We start from the raw sequence: 17,392 nt of genomic DNA on the forward strand, positions 1-17,392 counted from the left end.
AGGACACAATCAAAGAACACATTATCCCAACGATTAGTTTTTCCTAGCTACAAACTGTTGATTGAAGCTTCAAGGAAACTATACTGTCAGTTGAGGGGCAAACCATCTCTGCGAGGTGTTAGAAAAAGCCAGTACCTTCATTTGGAATGTGTTGATGGAGGGTGGGGGAGCACTATTTCAGCAGTTCTGTAACACAGGAAATCCCCTTTACCACACCTTCCTGATTTACACTGATTTTTGATACACACCACATGTGTCCTCAACTCTCTTTTCCCCTCCCCCCAAGTTTTCAATCGTTCTGTTCCACATTTAGGTGATGAAAACTTAAAACCTGTGGTTATAACTTCTATGAGAAATTTCATTTTGAAAGCTTGCTAAATTTCAACTTTATTGCCATGAGGAAAACAGAAGAAACAAAAGACCTCAGTCATCCACTAACACAAAAACCCCTAGTGAAGACATTTAATAAGTGTAAGTTTTTCTGCTACAAGATGTTGAAAATCCTGACCTTTGGGCTGGGATGCCATTCAGTTGCTTCTACAAATGTTTTATGAAACAATAGCACTTATTTTTCTAATGGTTTTAGGTTACATGTTTAGTTTCACCTATGGATTTTAACTTGGCTAAGCATGGCCTGTATGTAGCTCCTTTTGAATCTACACCTCAGTGGATTTAACCTGAGTCTACTCTTCCAAGGGGATTCATAATGGCCAAGCAAATAAGTCTACAACCTGGTTTTCAACAACTGCAAGGAAATAAACACCCAAATGAAAATAATACACCTATTAGGACACTAATTGATATGCAAAGATTTGTTTCACTGGTGATTAAAACATTTTTTTAAGTGTGCATGCTCAGTGACTATGTCACCAAAAAGCTCATGTTCTATTTCTAGCTTCTCTGCTTATTCACAATGGGCCTCCTCTGTGGAAGATGAACAGACTCCTCCTCCCTCCCCTAGGATGCACTGTGACAGCTAATGAATGACTGTGTTTAAAAGGCTTTGAAATTATTAAAAGGGGGGATATATCTGTAATATTCTCAACAACAAAGATAAATAATAGTAATAAAATAAATTTTTAAAACGCTTTGAAATTCTTTGTTGGAAATCTCTTCGGTGATAGTGCTTTCTTACCCAGTGCTCTCAAAGTCCCCTACATCCCTTCTCTGGACTGGTTCTAGCCTCACCCTGGGAATGGAGCCCAGGCTCAAGGGAGATTGGGACTCAGGTTCTAGATGTCCAAGAATGGCATTCTGTGGCCTGTGCAAGAGTTTGTCAATGGCCGAAACCGGTTTGGCTCAATGGATAGAGCGTTGGCTTGGGGACTGAAGGGTCCCGGGTTCGATTCTGGTCAAGGGCATGTACCTTGGTTGCGGGCATATCCTAGTAGGGGGTGTGCAAGAGGCAGCTGATCGATGACTCTCTCTCATCGATGTTTCTAACTCTCTATCTCTCTCCCTTCCTATCTGTACAAAATCAATAAAATATATTAAAAAAAGAAATTTTTTTTTTAAATTTGTCAATGAAGAACAGTTCAAAAAGATACAAGAATCTGGGACTAAACTGGATCCCAGAACACCTACAAACAAAATGGCCTCTCACAAACCCATTCTAGCTTCCCACAGAGCCCATTTCAGATTGGCCAACTGCCACAGAGCAAAAGTACTATCTGGTGAGCCTGGCTAGAAGTTCTCAAAACAGCCTAGTACTGGCACAAGAACAGATGTATAGACCAGTGGAATGGAACAGAGAACCCAGAAATCAACACAAGCCATTATGCTCAATTAATATTTGACAAGGAGACAAGAGCATACATTGGAGTCAAGAGAGTCTCTTTATTAATGCAGTTTAAAAAATTAGACAGATACTTGCAAAAAAAAATGAAACTAGACCACCAACTAACACCATACACAAAAATAAACTCAAAATGGATAAAGGTACTTTAACTTAAGATGGGAAACCATAAAAATCCTAGAAGAAGCCATAAGCAGCAAAATTGCAGATATTTGCCGTAGCAATATCTTTACCAATACAGCTCCTAGGGCAATGGAAAACTAAGGAGAAAATAAACAAATGGGACTACATCAAAATCAAAGTTTCTGCACAGCAAAAGAAACCATCAACAAAACAACAAGAAAGCCCACTGCATGGAAGAACATATTTGCCAATGTTATCTCCAATAAGGGTTTAATCTCCAAAATTTACAGGGAACTCATACAACTTAACCAAAGGAAGATAAACAAGCCAATCAAAAAATGGGCAAAGGACCTAAATAGACACTTTTCAAAAGAAGACATTCAGAAAGCCAAGAGACATATGAAAACATGCTCCAAGTCACTAGTCATCCAAGAGATGCAAATCAAAATGACAATGAGGTACCATCTTACACCTGTCAGAATGGCTATCATCAACAAATCAATAAGCAACAAGTGCTGGAGAGGATGCAGAGAACCTTTGCTGCTGGTGGGAATGCAGATTGGTGCAGCCACTGTGGAAGACAGTATGGAGTTTCCTCAAAAAATTAAAAATGGAACTGCCATTTGACCCAGTAGTACACTTTTAGGACTATATCACATGGAACTGGAAACACCAAACCAGAAAGGATATATGCACCCCTATGTTCATAGCAGCACAATTTACAATAGCTAAGATTTATAAATAGCCGAAATGCTCATCAGCAGATGAGTGGATTAGAAAACTGTGGTACATCTACACAATGGAATACTATGCTGCTATAAAAAGAAGGAATTCTTACCATTTGCAACAGCATGAATGGAACTGGAGAGCATTAAGCTACGTGAAATAAGCCTGTCAGTGAAAGAAAAATACCAAATGATTTCATTCATTTGTGGAATACAAAGAACATTATAAACTGATGAAGAAAAATAGATACAGAGCCAAAGAAGCATCAAACAGACTGTCAAACTACAGCAGGAAGGCTGGAGAGGGTTTGGAGGGAGGTAAGAGATCAATGGAAGGACTTGTATGCATGCATATAAGCATAACCAATGGACACAAGATTGGGGGGGGGGGTAGGAGAGGCCAAGGGAAGGTCAATAGAGAAAAAAAGGAGGCATGTGTACTACCATTTGTAATACTTGAAACAGTAAAAAAAAAAAAATTTAAAGAGTACTATCTGTTTCATTGCAGTAGAGTGAAAGGATTATTAACTACAATACCTCATTTTAAAATGTCAGGCTTTTAAAGACAGAAGTAATGAGTTCTAATGCCAGCTCTGCCACTTAAAAGCCACGTTACTGCCGGAACCGGTTTGGCTCAGTGGATAGAGCGTTGGCCTGCGGACTGAAAGGTCCCAGGTTCAATTCCAGTTCAGGGCATGTACCTTGGTTGTGGGCACATCTCCAGTAGGGGGTGTACAGGAGGCAGCTGATAGATGTTTCTCTCTCATTGATGTTTGAAACTCTATCCCTCTCCCTTCCTCTCTATAAAAAATCAATGAAATATATATTTTTTAAAAAGCCATGTTACTCTGAGCAACTTCTCTGAGTTTTTCTCATTTATAAAAAAAAAATTAAAATAAAACTATAAAGTTTCTGTACAGAATAAGTTTTTATAATCTTTAAAAAACATTACAAATATAAAATGTAATTATTTTTCTCCTGGAAACAACTAGAGAGATATTTTAAAAATGACTACCTTTTGCCTTCTTTAGTCTGTTTCTAATAAATCATACACAAGGTCTTTTTTATAAATCTCTTCTTCGACTGACTAGCATTCAAATTCACAAAGCAGCTTTAATAAGATGAATGGCATTCAAAGAAACTTAAGAAATCCTCAGCTAGGATTTATTTCAAATTACACAGTGATATACTATTTGAACAAAAAGTCAAAATGGTTTTAGTATTACTTTTTTAGATCCAATAGATGATAGATATGTATTTATTGCCATTTTATTGTTCAGATTTTTTTCTTCTTCTTCTTCCTCTTCTTAAAGAATACCCGTCAGCATTTCATGTAATACTGGTTTGGTGGTGATGAGCTCTTTAGTTTTTTTCTTGTTTATGAAGCTCTTTATCTGACTCTTAATTCTAAATGAGAGCTTTGCTGCGAAAATGATCTTGGTTGTAAGTTCTTGATATTCATCACTTTGAATATTTCTTGCCACTCCCTTCTGGCCTACAAAGTTTCTATTAAGAAATCAGCTGATGCTGAGACCAGTTTGACCCAATGGATAGAGCGTCGGCTTGGGGACTGAAGGGTCCCGGGTTCGATTCCAGTCAAGGGCATGTACCTTGGTTGCGGGCATATCCCCAGTAGGGGGTGTGCAAGAGGCAGCTGATCGATGACTCTCTCTCATCAATGTTTCTCTCTATCTCTCTCCCTTCCTCTGTACAAAATCAATAAAATATATATATATTTTTTAAATCAGCGGATAGTCATATGGGTGCTCCCTTGTAAGTAACTAACTGGTTTTCTCTTTCTGCTTTTAAGAGTCTCTCTGTCATTAACCATTGATATTTTAATTTTGATGTGTCTTGGTGTGGGCCTCTTTGTGTTCCTCATTTGGGACTCTCTGTGCTTCCTGAACTTGTAAGTCCATTTTTCCCCCCACTAGTTTAGTAGTGGAAGTTTTCTGTCATTATTTCTTCAAATAAGTTTTCAGTATCTTGGTCTCTCTCTTCTCCTTCTGGCACACCCAAAATGTGAATGTTGGTATGCTTGAAGTTGTCCCACAGGCTCCTTACTTACACTATCTTCATATTTTTTATTTATTTACTTTATTTATTTTGCTCCTCTGGTTGGGTGTTTTTTACTTCCTCATATTCCAAGTCATTGATTTAATATTTATAATCCTCTAGTCTACTGTTGAATCCCTATAAATTATTTTTAATAAATCTTTATTGTTTATATTATTACAAATGTTCCTTTTTTTCCCCTCCATTGCTCCCCTCCACCAGGTTACCATCCCACCCTCTGCCCTTTTCCCACCCCCCACTGTCCTCATCCATAGGTGCAGTTTATGTTCAGTCTCTTCCCACATCCCCCACTGCTCTTTCCCCCAAGAATCATCAGTCCACTCCCCTTCCATACCTCTGATTCTATTATATTCACCAGTTAATACTGTTCATCAGGTTTTTAAATTCCCTTGGTTTTTTTTTTAATATATTTTTTTTAATATATTTTATTGATATTTTACAGAGAGGAAGGGAGAGAGATAGAGAGCTAGAAACGTTGATGGGAGAGAAACATCGACCAGCTGCCTCTTGCACACCCCCTACCAGGGATGTGCTCGCAACCAAGGTACATGCCCTTGAACAGAATCAAACCTGGGACCCTTCAGTCCACAGACCGACACTCTACCACTGAGCCAAACCGGTTTCGGCTCCCTTGGTTTTTAGATTCACTTGTTGATAGTTTCGTATTTGTTGTTCATAATTTTTATCTTTATTTTCTTCCTCTTCCTAAAGAACCTCCTTCAGCAATTCATATAATTCTGGTTTGGCAGTGATGAACTCCTTTAGCTTTTTTTAATTTGTGAAGCTCTTTATCTGGCCTTCGATTCTGAGTGATAGCTTTGCTGGGTAGAGTATTTTTGGCTGTAGGTTCTTGCTATTCATCACCTTGAATATTTCTTGCCATTCCCGTCTGGCCTGCATGGTTTCTGTTGAGAAATCAGTTGACAATCGTATGGGTGCTCCTTTATAGCTTTTCTCTTGCTGCTTTTAATATTGTCTTTTGCTCTTGGAATTTTAATTATGATGTGTCTTGGTGTGATCCTCTTTGGATTCCTTTTGTGTGGGGTTCTGTGCACTTCCTGGACTTGTAAGTCTAATTCTTTCACCAGGTGGGGGAAGTTTTCTTTCACTATTTCTTTCAATATGTTTTCGGTATCTTGCTCTCTGTCATCTTCTGGGACCCCCATAATTCTGATGTTGGTTCACTTGAAGTTGTCCCAGAGGTTTCTTACACTATCTTCAACTTTCTGGATTCTCTTATCTTCTTGCTTCTGCGGAGGAGTGTCCTCTGGCTCTTTGTGTTCCAAATCTTTGACTTGATTCTTGCGATCTTCCATTCTGTTTTTAGGACTCTGTATAATATTTTTTTATTTCAGACAATGTATTCTTTATTTCTAGTTAATTTTTATTTCCAGTTGATCCTTTTTCATATCCTCATAGGTCTCGTTTATTTTATCGGCCTTTTCTAGGAAAATTCTTGAAAAACCTTATAACCGTGGTTTTGAACTCTATATCCAGTCGCTTTTTGTCCTCCATTTCTTTGTTTGTGATCTGTTTCCTTGTCTCAGCATTTTCGCTGCTTCCCTGAGTTGGTAGACTGGCTTTTTGAGTTAAGGTGTCCTATATGGTTCAGTGGGTCAGCCTCCAGTTATCTGAGGTGGACACTCTTGGTGCACCCCTTTGTGGACTGTGTGTACAGCCTTATTGTAGTTAAGTCTTAATTGTTGTTCTTATCACTGGGAGGAACTGATATCAAGGCTTATTGGCTGTGAGGATCAGCTGTGTCTATGCCAGGAGACAGCCTTATTCAACTAGACTTGAGTACTTAAATGTGTGTAATGATTTGGAAAAAGAAAATGGGAGAGGACAAGGGTCACTGCTCAGACTGAAAATGTCCTCCCCTTCTCCAATGGAGTAAAAGAATTTATAATGGTCTCTATTTTCCTACGGGGCCAATTCCATTTTACTACACCTAAAATGCAATGTTCTCATAATATAATCTGGATTTACCCAACCAAACCTTCCTCTTAAACAGGTACTTTCTTCTTCTTTTTTAATTATGTATTTTGGAGCTAACAGAAATATAAGAACTTCTTAAAACTCAATTTGGACATAATTCTAGCAATATGAGCTTTTCTTAGTGTAATTTCTAACATGCACTTTATTTTTACAACTTTTTAAAATTATAAACATTTCTAAATTTAACAAAAATGTGCAAATGAGTGTCTATAAAAGAATTTGACATGATTTTAGCAACATGAATTAAGATAATTTCTAACATGTACCTACTAAGAAGCCAAGGGTTAGGGTTAGGGTTAGGGTTAGGGTATATGCTCAAACACATACTTAGGCTTTGATACATGCTGTTTCCTTTGAGTTAAATGTCCTCTCTTCATGTCTCTTCCTCCAAAATCTACCCATCTTTGAAAAGGCCCAGCCTAACTCTCATCTAAGTCTGGCAAGTATTCATCTCCACTTTTCCTGTTATACCCTGAAAAACTATTATATTTACTTTGCACTTTATTATATGTTGTCTTTGTGTTAACTCTTCAGTTTTATCAGTATAAATTATTATCTAATTAAATTATTAGTTCACTGACAGCAAGAACAATGTATTTTGAAGGGTCAGGTGAGATATTTTATAGTGTCGTTCAATCTGTTTTCTCAGATTTATAGAGTTGTGGATGTGGGAAAAGAATATCACAAAGTTGAAGTGCTCTTCTGATCACATCATATCAGGAAATACCTGATATCAACATGATTCATCTGCTGATGTTAACCTTGATCACTTTGCTGAAATAATATCTATCATTTTCTCCACCATAAAGTTAATATTTTCCCCTTTGAGACTCTCTTCTTTAGAAGCAAGTCATTAAATCCAGACTACTCTCAAGAGAAGTCAATAATCATATCCTAGATCAAAGTATCAAAGAATTTAAGAACATATTCTAAAACCACCACAATAAAAATTGTTTTTTTTAAATATATTTTATTGATTTTTTACAGAGAGGAAGAGAGAAAGATAGAGAGTTAGAAACATTGATGAGAGAGAGACATCCATCAGCTGCCTCCTGCACACCCCCTACTGGGGTTGTGCCTGCAACCAAGGTACATGCCCTTGACCAGAATCAAACCCGGAACCTTTCAGTCCTCAGGCCGACTCCCTATCCACTGAACTAAACCGGTCTCGGCTAAAAATTATTTTTAATTGATGTTTTTCTTTCAGAGAGAGAGAGAGAAGATGGGATAGGGATAGAGATAGAAACATCGATGAGAGAGGAACATCATCAATCAGCTGCCTCCTGCATGCCCCCTACTGGGGATTGAGACAGTGTGACTGGGAATCAAACACAATCTCCTGGTTCCTGGGTCCACGCTCAACCACTGAGCCACACCAGCTGGGCTCCTTTTCTTAACACTGATTAGTAAATCTTACCTACAGCAGTTTTTACTGTTGTTTTCTAATGGTGATTTAGGACAGTATTTTTTATTTGATATTCTGCCATTCCTTGTTCATCATGGAACTAAACACAAAGTAGATAATCAATAAATATTTGTTCTTTTTATATAAATACTTAAGTATAATTGAATTTCAAGAAACATTTAGGTGAAGTAAAATGAGATAATGGAAGGTGAATACGTTCAAGGTAAATATGTATTTTGGCAGTTGTACAATTCTTATGTCATATGTCTTCATTAATGGAATGGGGATAGAAAGAAAAGGAATTAATTACCTCACCTCTACTAAAAGTAGGAAAAGTTCCTGGAGAAAAGAGCAATAATAATAGTTGTATAATGCCTTAGAGTTTACAAAGTGTACTCACACTGATCATTTATGATTTCAAAAGCTCTCTGAAGAGAAAATCTTCAGGAAATAGAGACAAAAATAATAAACTTGTGAAAGGGACTGTTAAATCAGGAATTGAAAAGTTAGACATAGCAACTACATAAGACTAACAAGAAAAAGCAAAAGTAAAAGCACAGAACAAACAGATACAATAAAAAACAATAGTGAAGCCCAGTACAAGGCTTTAAACCAAGTGGTAAGGTTGATTTAACACAGCACATGAAATCAAGACAACTTATACTACCACATGGCTACGAAAATGAAGAATGTCATTAAACTAAGCATTAAAAGTGGACTTCCTGGGAACATGCATTGAAGATGAAAAATGAATAGAATCTTCAAGTTTATATTAATTCTTTTCTTCACTGGTCTCCTCCATTTTCCCAGTGCCTTTAACAGTGCTTTTAACCTTTTATGTATCTAAAAATATTTGTTAAAGTTTTACTATGTGTCATACATTATGCTAGATATTTGGGGATCCACAATAATTAGATATGATCCCTTCCTATAAATGATGTGCATTCTTTTTTTTTTTTAATCCTCAACCAAAGATATGCTTTTGATTATTTTAGAGAAACATCAATGTGAGAAATATCAATCAGTCACCTCCCACATACGCCCCGACTGTGGACCAAACCCACAACCTAGGCGTGTGCCCCAACCAGGAACAAACGCACCAACTTTTTTTGTGTATGTACGGGATGTTGCTTCAGCCAAAGGAGCCACTTGGAAAGTTAAAACAAACAAATACCTGTGTGAAAAGTAAAAAAGCAAAAGAAAGTAGAGAGGGCCAAAAGAACAGCATAAAGAGCAAAAGCTACCACGATCCAGAGAAAGAAGAGATGGTTATGGGATGCCTTGTTCACGAAAGGCTTTGTGGAAATAAGGGGCATTTGCAACAGGCCTTCATGAATTGGGCAGGGTAGGGAGTGAGATTTGAACAAAGCCGAAAGAGAGGGATTCAAAGCAGAGATATACCAACTGAACATAGGTACGGGGTTTAGACAGTGCTTTAAGAAGACAGTGAAATTAAGTAGGGTTGTATAAAAAGGTATATTGAAACACAAGTTACAGAAGATAAGCTGAGGCTTAAATGTAAAAGGCCTTGAATGCCAAGTTGAGGAGTTTAAACGTTTCTGTAAGCAATCCAAAAATAATCATTGTTTTAGCAAAAGAGTGACATGATATACCTGAAACTAATATAATATTGTTATATCAACTGTAATTGGAAAAAAATGTTTTTAAAGGATGATACGATGAATGTGATATTTTAGAAATATTAAGCTGGGTTTTTATGTGCATAATAAATGGTATATAACTTGATTGAAGGTATGGTTATGCGCAGCAAAGAGGCAGGTATAGAAAGAAAGCACACAGAATATGTAACAAAAAAGGACAGATTGGAGCAAAACAAACTTATGAACAAAAAATTAACCCAAATTTCTTTGTTGAGAGCAAGAAAAACATAACATCAAGGACAGAGAGGAAGTTAGGCAAAGGGTAAGATTCCAAGATATAAAGAAAAATCCAATTTTTATTTTCTCCATCATCACCATGTTTCTATAAAATTTAAGTTGCCTAAGCATAGAGTATATTAAAGGAGTAACCAAAGAAGTTCCAAAAGTGATAATCAATGGCTGTAGAAAGAGAAAACATAGTTGCATTAAAGTACTTAAAAATTATTTGGAAAATAGAAATCACATGACTGTTATTACACAAAATGTTTAAGTCAGTACATCTTTTTTTAAATAAGGTGCTTATGCCTAAGTACCTATTATAGAGCCATTTACTAAGAAGACCTAATTATTTTAAGATGAAAATTATCACTGAATGAAAAGTAACAACTAAAGTATAATTTTTCAAAATTGCTGAGACTATACCTAAAACAATTTTGCTTTGAATTCTGTAATGCAATATGCAACAATAAAGACAGCATGGTGACTTAAGGATATGTACGCATCAAAGGGCAGAAATGGGGCATTCCCACTCTCTTTAACTCTGCTAAGGACTCAAATAGTGATATAGTTCAGAGCATCTTATTACCAAGAGACATAAATCAAAGAAGTGCAGCTAGGAGCAATAAAATAGATCAGTGTCTGAAAGGACTGACTTTAAAGAAAGATTTAAAAGAATTAAATTAGTCTAGATTTTTAAAAAAAAAACAGCTATGACAAAACCTCTTTTTTTTGAAGGTAATATGCCAAGGACAGAAATTATTTTGAAGGTAGACATCTAAAAAATACAAAATGAGTAATTATAACTATTTAGGGAATATGTATAAAGGAAAATCTCAGGATAAATTTGCTGGCAAAACCCTATGGGACAGAAGAACTCTCTACTACAGAAATGGTGAAAACTATATTCCTAGAGATATTTAATGCCAGGTTGGACAACACAAGAAAAGGATTCCATATGGAATGATCCTGTACTGGATGGCCCCTGAAATGGTGGGAGAATTGAAGATGATCTCTTAGGTCTTTTCCAATTCTGATTTTTTAAAATTCTATGAAGTTTTATGGGGCACAGTCTTTTGTCAATTTCTTTTCTCCCCATGGTGCCCACTTTCTCCTTTTACAAAGGGAAACAAATTGTATCCTTCATTTGAAGATGATCTCATGTTCTCAATGAATCAGTAATATAATCCTAGGTACAACTTTTGGAGAAAAAGGCCAATTCCTATATCTTATAAATAGTCATTTCCCCCAATGGTTCCTGGGTCTCTTACAAGTTTTCCTACAAACTAAAGAGGAAATATTTCAAATGGATTCAAAGAAGAGCTATTTCATCAGGAAAGCATTAATATTTTCCCTTCTTGTGTCTGATCACAAGAGCTGACAGTGACCCTGGGAGCTATAAGGTCCTGGGTCAAATTACCAACAGAGCTGCTGTTCAGGATTTTATGCTGAATGACAGCAAAATCTACTTGCAATCTAATCTTTATGGCAATGACATTTACCTTTGAAAACATATAGTCTTAAATATCTACACACTTTGGCAGATGTTATAAAAGAAGAAGTACTATTCACACTTCAAACTCAAGAAGTCTCAGCCTTGTTCTCTTTTTCCATTTTGACACTTTTAAAAAAAGTTTCTCAGCCACCCTTGAAATAAATCCCAGTACCTCTCCAGAATTCCCATCCAGTGAAAGCTCCAGAAAATACAACAGCATTTTCTCGTTTTGCTGATTTATAAAGACAAGGTGTAACAAAATCCAGGGAGCTATGAAAAACTGTCCTTGTACCCTTTAAAAATAAAACTGTAACTCACTTATGAGAAGGAACAGCAGGACAGAGATGGTCCTCCAAAAATGGACACTAATGCCTCTTCTATCTAATCTAAACAGTCTCAGTGGCTGAGGACCCGCCAATTCCCATCTTGCCTGTATGAAAAAAAGTATGTCCCTTTACCCACACAGGAAGTTCATAGATATTAACACCAAACTCCCTAAACAGAAATTTTAAATACCATTTTTCCCTACTGAAAATGCAACTATTCAAACCTAAAAAGATTGGTCCACCTCACACTGGAACAGGATCTGGAATTTTCAAAGCCAGTCACTTAGCTCATCTGATCCTGGCAGGAAGGAAGGCTGGCATTTATAATCCCATTTTAATTTTATTTTTAATGTTACTCTGAGATTAGGCAGTCTAAAGGAGAACTGACTGTGGAGACTTTCAAACCTTCCCTAATAAGGGACCAATCTAAAGGGGATTATTTCAGAAAACTTCAGGGTAGGTTTCAAAAAAAAGGCTGAATTCTCACCTCAGGAAAGCAAGAAATAAAAACAACAGCCACTTTTTTTCTAGAATTTTAGCAATGAAATGTGAACCTGACCTTTAGTAGCCTATGAACCCGCCTGTATTTTCTCAAGAATCCACTGCATCTTCTCCCCACTGGACTAGCCATCCAGAAGTTTGGGCTACACATGGCCTTGGGATTTAGCAGCCTAGCTGGAAGCAGCTGGGACCTGGACTACCTGAAAGCCCCTTTTGCATAATCACGTCAGGAGTCCACACTCCGGCTCGCCCTCACCTGCAGCTATCAGCTTTTCAGGGGAGCTTCCACCAGGCTCTCCTCCAAATCTACCTCCACCCACCCGATCCACACACAGCTCGCTCCCACTTTCCAAACTCCCCCCACCCTGCAAGAATGGGAAGCAAGTTTCTCACCATCCTCATAGTTTTTCAGATAGTAATCAGGGCCGGGCCCCCCGCGGCTTTTCGCCGGGTTCCTCAGGTTCTGGAACTGCAGGAAGTCAGTCCTTTTGCCCCCGAAGCGCAGAAAGGCCGGCGAAAGTCCCCGGGCCAGGGTCACCAGACGCTTGGAGCTGCGGGGTAGAGAAACAGAGAGGAAAGGATCCCGAGGGAAGGCGGGAGGCCAGGAGCGCCCAGCAAGGCCCTCTTTCTACTCTCTGCAAGCGACCTGGCCCAGGCTCAGAGGCTCGGTGTCCGCCACAACCCGCGGACTGCACGGGCTCCTGGCAGCTCCGCGGCCCCTAGCGTGCGCCTGGAGCCCCTGCCCTTGACCCAAGCCTGCCTTTTGCGCCCAGCTGGCCACGGACCCCTCCCTCGGACGGCCCGACGCTGCTCGCCAAAGGTATAATTTCCAAAGGGCTTGATTGTGTTCCTTAAGAGTGTGTAAGGGGGTGGGAGGACACCTCTGAGAACACGGGGCTAAGGCGCAGTTGCCCGGCTTTGCTGCTGTCGGGAAAGCGCTCCTGAAGGAGATGCGCAGCGCGCGTGCAGCGGGGCTCCGTTTTTTGCCAAACTTCTGCTGAACCCCGGGATCTGCCTCCTGGCCCCAAGGGCACCGCAACTTCAGTAGAGAAAGTTAAACCCATCTTCTTTCTCTTTCTTTCTCTCAAACCAGGCACCTGAGGTCAAATTGATTCTAACTTGGTTTTTTAATACCTAAATTGATTTTGCTTTTCCACTGCTTTAGAGCAACCGCATCCACCTCCCAGAGACCAGATCGAGGGAGATTCCCGGGGTAAATCCTTGCTTTTCTGTGAATACCTCCACCCCGGCTTTGCACAGGAAAGGCAGTATTTCTTTGACCCCTACAGTAATTCAGAGTGACCTCAGAAAGGTATTCTTCTCCCCTCCTCCCAGTGGGGCTCCATCTTTTTTCCTTCCCACTTGGAGCCTTTTAGGAGCCATGGGAAAAGTGAAGTTTGCGGCAAGTTGGAACCTGCGCGTCGAAGGAGCACCAGAACAATAACATTTACCTCGATTTGGGTTCAGGATTTCCTTAGTTTTTGGTTTTGTTGTGTTTTGTTTGTTTTGTTTTTTTAACACAAGCGCTGCTACTTCAGAAAGAGGTGGGAAAAGAGCAATTGTAGATGCTCTTGTCACTAGACGTTATTTTTAACACTTGGCTGGCTCAGGTTCTGAAAATCCACACCCAGAAACTAAAGAGTATCATAAAGGGGACAGATGTGAGAGGGGACCGGGGATTCCGCTTAGGGACATTCTGAGAAGTCTTGGCCGCCCGGGGCAGTCTGGCGGCGGCGAACTCTCGGACTTCGTCCCAGGAAAGCGCAGTCGGACCTCCCGTGGCCCTCCGCGGGCAGAGAAGTCCGACCTGCGGAATCGGCATTTCCAGCAACGGTCTGTCCGGAAGCCTGCACAGCCAATGCAAATACGCCCGCCACGGCTTCTTCCCCCAATACCGCCTTCCAGAACCTTTTCTGTGGCAAGCATTTGGCACAAACGGGATTTTTTTTTTTTTTTTTTTTTAAAGAATCCTGAAGGAGTCTGCGCAGCTGGGTAAGTGCAATGCAAGTGGGGCGTGTATCCCGGCAAACCCCGGTCGCCCCCCACCTGGGGACCAGCGCAGAGACCCGCTCTGCTGCAGGGAAGAGCGTCCAAGCAGGACGCCAGGCGGCGCGGAGCAGCTCCCGCCTCCGCGGAGACGCGGGCAGCACCGGGGCGGCCTCGGCGGCGGCGGCACAGCCACCCGGTCCCCACGCCAGGTTTGCTCCACGTGGAAGGAGAGCCCACGTTGCGCCTCCGCTGCCTGCCGAGCCCGCTGGCCCGGCAGAGTCCTGAGGAGACCCGGAGGGCTGAGTGAGGGGCGGGCGCACACGAGAAGCAAAACTCGGATTTCGCGAGGAGTCCAAGGTACTCACGAAAGAAGCGCAGCGGTCGCGGCCTCAGGGCGGAGAAAGGAGACTCGGAGCGCTCAAGACTCTGGGTGAGCCCACAGCGGAGCCTCCAATTTGGAGGGATTTTTAAAAACTCAGCACTTGGATTCAGCACTACAGCTTATTTCTTTCTTTCTTTTTTTTTTACACTGCGACTCTGTCCCTGATGGGAAGGGATCGTGGTTTCCTAACTGCTGAGCATTAACAACCGGCGAGAGAGATTCCAAGCCCTAGAGAAAGGGGGTCTGTGAACAAGAGCCTCGGGGTTTAACCCGCCAGTGCGGGGTCCAGACTTCTGAAACATCCCGGAGTATTTCTAGAACCCTTTCCGCTATCCTTATATACACTATGATCAGAGCGAGGATTTTTTTTTTTTTTCTTTAAAGAAAAACTAAACTATGCAGTTACCGCAAGAGATTTAAGGAGGAGGGACGGGGGAGGGGGGCCCTTCGGTCTATATAAAGCATCCTACAAAGTCCTCCAGTCGAAATGACAGTGGAGGGTGTAAAATAAAAATTTTAAAATCTGACCCACTTGTCTATCGCTCAAAGCCTCTGCTTAAATTCATTTTCTGTCTGGGAGTTGGAGAGAACTGAAAACTATCTTTCTGTGGAAAATTCCATTTTCGTGCTATTCCCCGCTTGAACACTCACAGACACACACGCAGACACGCACTCTCCCACACACATACATACATACATACATTCCTCTCGGGTCTTTGTTGCTGGAGACCTTTTCTTCACTTTTGTAACTGTCCTGAGGCTCATCTCTTTTTCAAAAGGAGACGGGTAGACTAATTGCAGATATATGTAAGCACAACATTTCTTCAGTCATAACTGATAAGTTTCTGAAATGCCTTCTGCATTGCAAACATGTGCATCTTAATAGAAAACATTGCTTTTCTCAATCACCAGTTACAGCCTCACAGCAAATATTCCAGGAGGAGGAAAACCTCCTTTCTTCTCTTTGAGAGATCCGCTTGGTTTATTTTCTTCTTCCCCCTTGGAATGGGAGATAGGAAGGGTGGGGGTTGTTACTTTAAAAAAAAAAAATGATCCATGGAAGCCCCTGCCTTACCTTAAGAAATCGAGCCAGCCATCATGAATGATGGACGGGTCCAGCTGCAGAGAGAGGAAGTTCTCATTGACTGTCCTGATTGGGTTCTTGGTGCTCACATCAAGTAGAATCAGGGTCTTTTCCTTCAAACCTGGAGCTCTGTCTACACGCAAGGGTCTCCTGTCTCCAGCTTGGGAGGAAAGGAAGAGATGGAGCAACAGAGCCAAGAAGAGAGCCACCGGGGCTAGGCACGAGGGGGGGCGGGAGTTGCTGGAGGGCATGGCTTCAGGGAAGGCACAGAGCACCCTCATTAAATCCCTCTGATTTAAACCTCTCCCCCTACAGGGTCTCGCTGGTGACTAATTGTCCTTATCTAAAGTGTGTGTCTGTCTGCTTTCCCCCCCTTTTTTTTCCCTTCCTCTCCCCCCCCCCCCTTGCTCTCTCTCTTTCTCTCTCTCTTTTTTTTCTCTTTTTTTTTTCTTCTGTGTTTTGGTGCTTGGTGGAGCGAACTCACGCCCCTAGCCAGCCTTCTCAGCAACTCGTGCCAAGAGTACTCGTTCACCAGCACCGCCCCTTTAAGAGATTTCCACTGCAGACATTTTTTAACTTTTTAAAGGTAAGGGGGGGTTGGGGGAGAGGCGGGAAGTAGGAGGAAGGGGTGGCCTTGTACCCTCCAGATTTAACCCTCTAGGGTCAGGAAGTGGAGGAACGGATCCAAGCAGTACTGTTTTAAGTTTTGAGTACAGGGTGGGATGTCTTCTTTTTTTTACTTCACTCCCTGTGAGGTTCTGGGGAAGGCTGGTCTAACTACAACCCCAACAGGACAGCCCAGCGCCAGCCCTGGGCACAGTGGAGTAAAAGGTCCACCCCAGTCTGTGCCTGTTGATCCTCACAGCATCAGCTATTCGGCCTATTCTGTGCCCTTCCCTTTGGATTGAAGCAGGAGAGCAAGGATGTTAGTTAAGTAGCAGAGCGGTCCTGATTCCCTCCCGCAGCGACTGATTCCTGCCAAAGCAGAGTGCAGACGAAGACTCCATGGACACCAGTCAGGACCTTTGCAACACACTGGGTATCCACCCAGAAGCATCCTCTGACCTCAATAGGGCAAAGAGTGGCCAGAAGAAATATACAGAGTGACCAGGTCAAAGAGCTTATCTCTGTGTAAGGGCACCAGGATCTAGGCTGCATGTGGCTCCGTTCTGCTTGCAGCCAAAGTGAAATGTCTTGGAGACTTTAATTTACGCTGACATAGGCAAGTCAAAGCAGCCTGGTCTGTGTTTGGATAGTCTGAGCAGCAATGCACCCATCCCATCTGAACCACTGCTTGGCCACTCTACTCCAATGCACAACAGAGCTGCCCTTCCTTAAGGTCAACCTTGGGCTTACCTCTGCTGTGGGGAAGTGAGCCTTTATGGTGCTGCAGAGGAACAGAATGACACCATTGGGTTTGCAAACTCAACCTGAAGTCACCTAGAGTCCACCCACAAGTATCCCCCTAGATGTACAAGAACAGCCTTGAACCCACCACCTACTCTGGCTCCTCAAATGGAGACCCACAGCACCTCTCAGCTCCAACCTTATATCTCAAATCAAAGTGCAGAAGAAAAGCCAGGCCCAGTTTGGGCAGTCAGACCATTAGTCCCCAC

At 41.2% G+C, this 17,392-nt stretch overlaps 1 protein-coding gene across 4 annotated transcripts in view; it reads right to left on the bottom strand.

The window, feature by feature from the left end:
- Nucleotides 1-16,106, bottom strand: part of HPSE2 (heparanase 2 (inactive)) — a 438,368-nt gene extending 422,262 nt beyond the window's left edge. For 3 of the 4 annotated variants that reach the window (XR_014796800.1, XM_084904090.1, XM_084904089.1), the window contains exons 1-2: nucleotides 15,768-16,106; nucleotides 12,715-12,872 (exon numbers count right to left, since the gene is read on the bottom strand). Coding sequence is in view for 3 of the 4 variants with exons in the window: in XM_084904090.1 (XP_084760216.1) it covers nucleotides 12,715-12,872; nucleotides 15,768-16,057 (448 nt within the window). In the remaining variant the exon portion in view is untranslated. Of the gene's footprint in view, nucleotides 1-11,812; nucleotides 11,925-12,714; nucleotides 12,873-15,767 lie in introns of those variants that run through there. The other variant, XM_084904091.1, reaches the window with a different exon arrangement.
- Nucleotides 16,107-17,392: the final 1,286 nt, after the last annotated feature.

This window comes from Pipistrellus hanaki (assembly GCF_964339955.1).
Source record: "Pipistrellus hanaki genome assembly, chromosome: 14".
Taxonomy (NCBI): domain Eukaryota; kingdom Metazoa; phylum Chordata; class Mammalia; order Chiroptera; family Vespertilionidae; genus Pipistrellus; species Pipistrellus hanaki.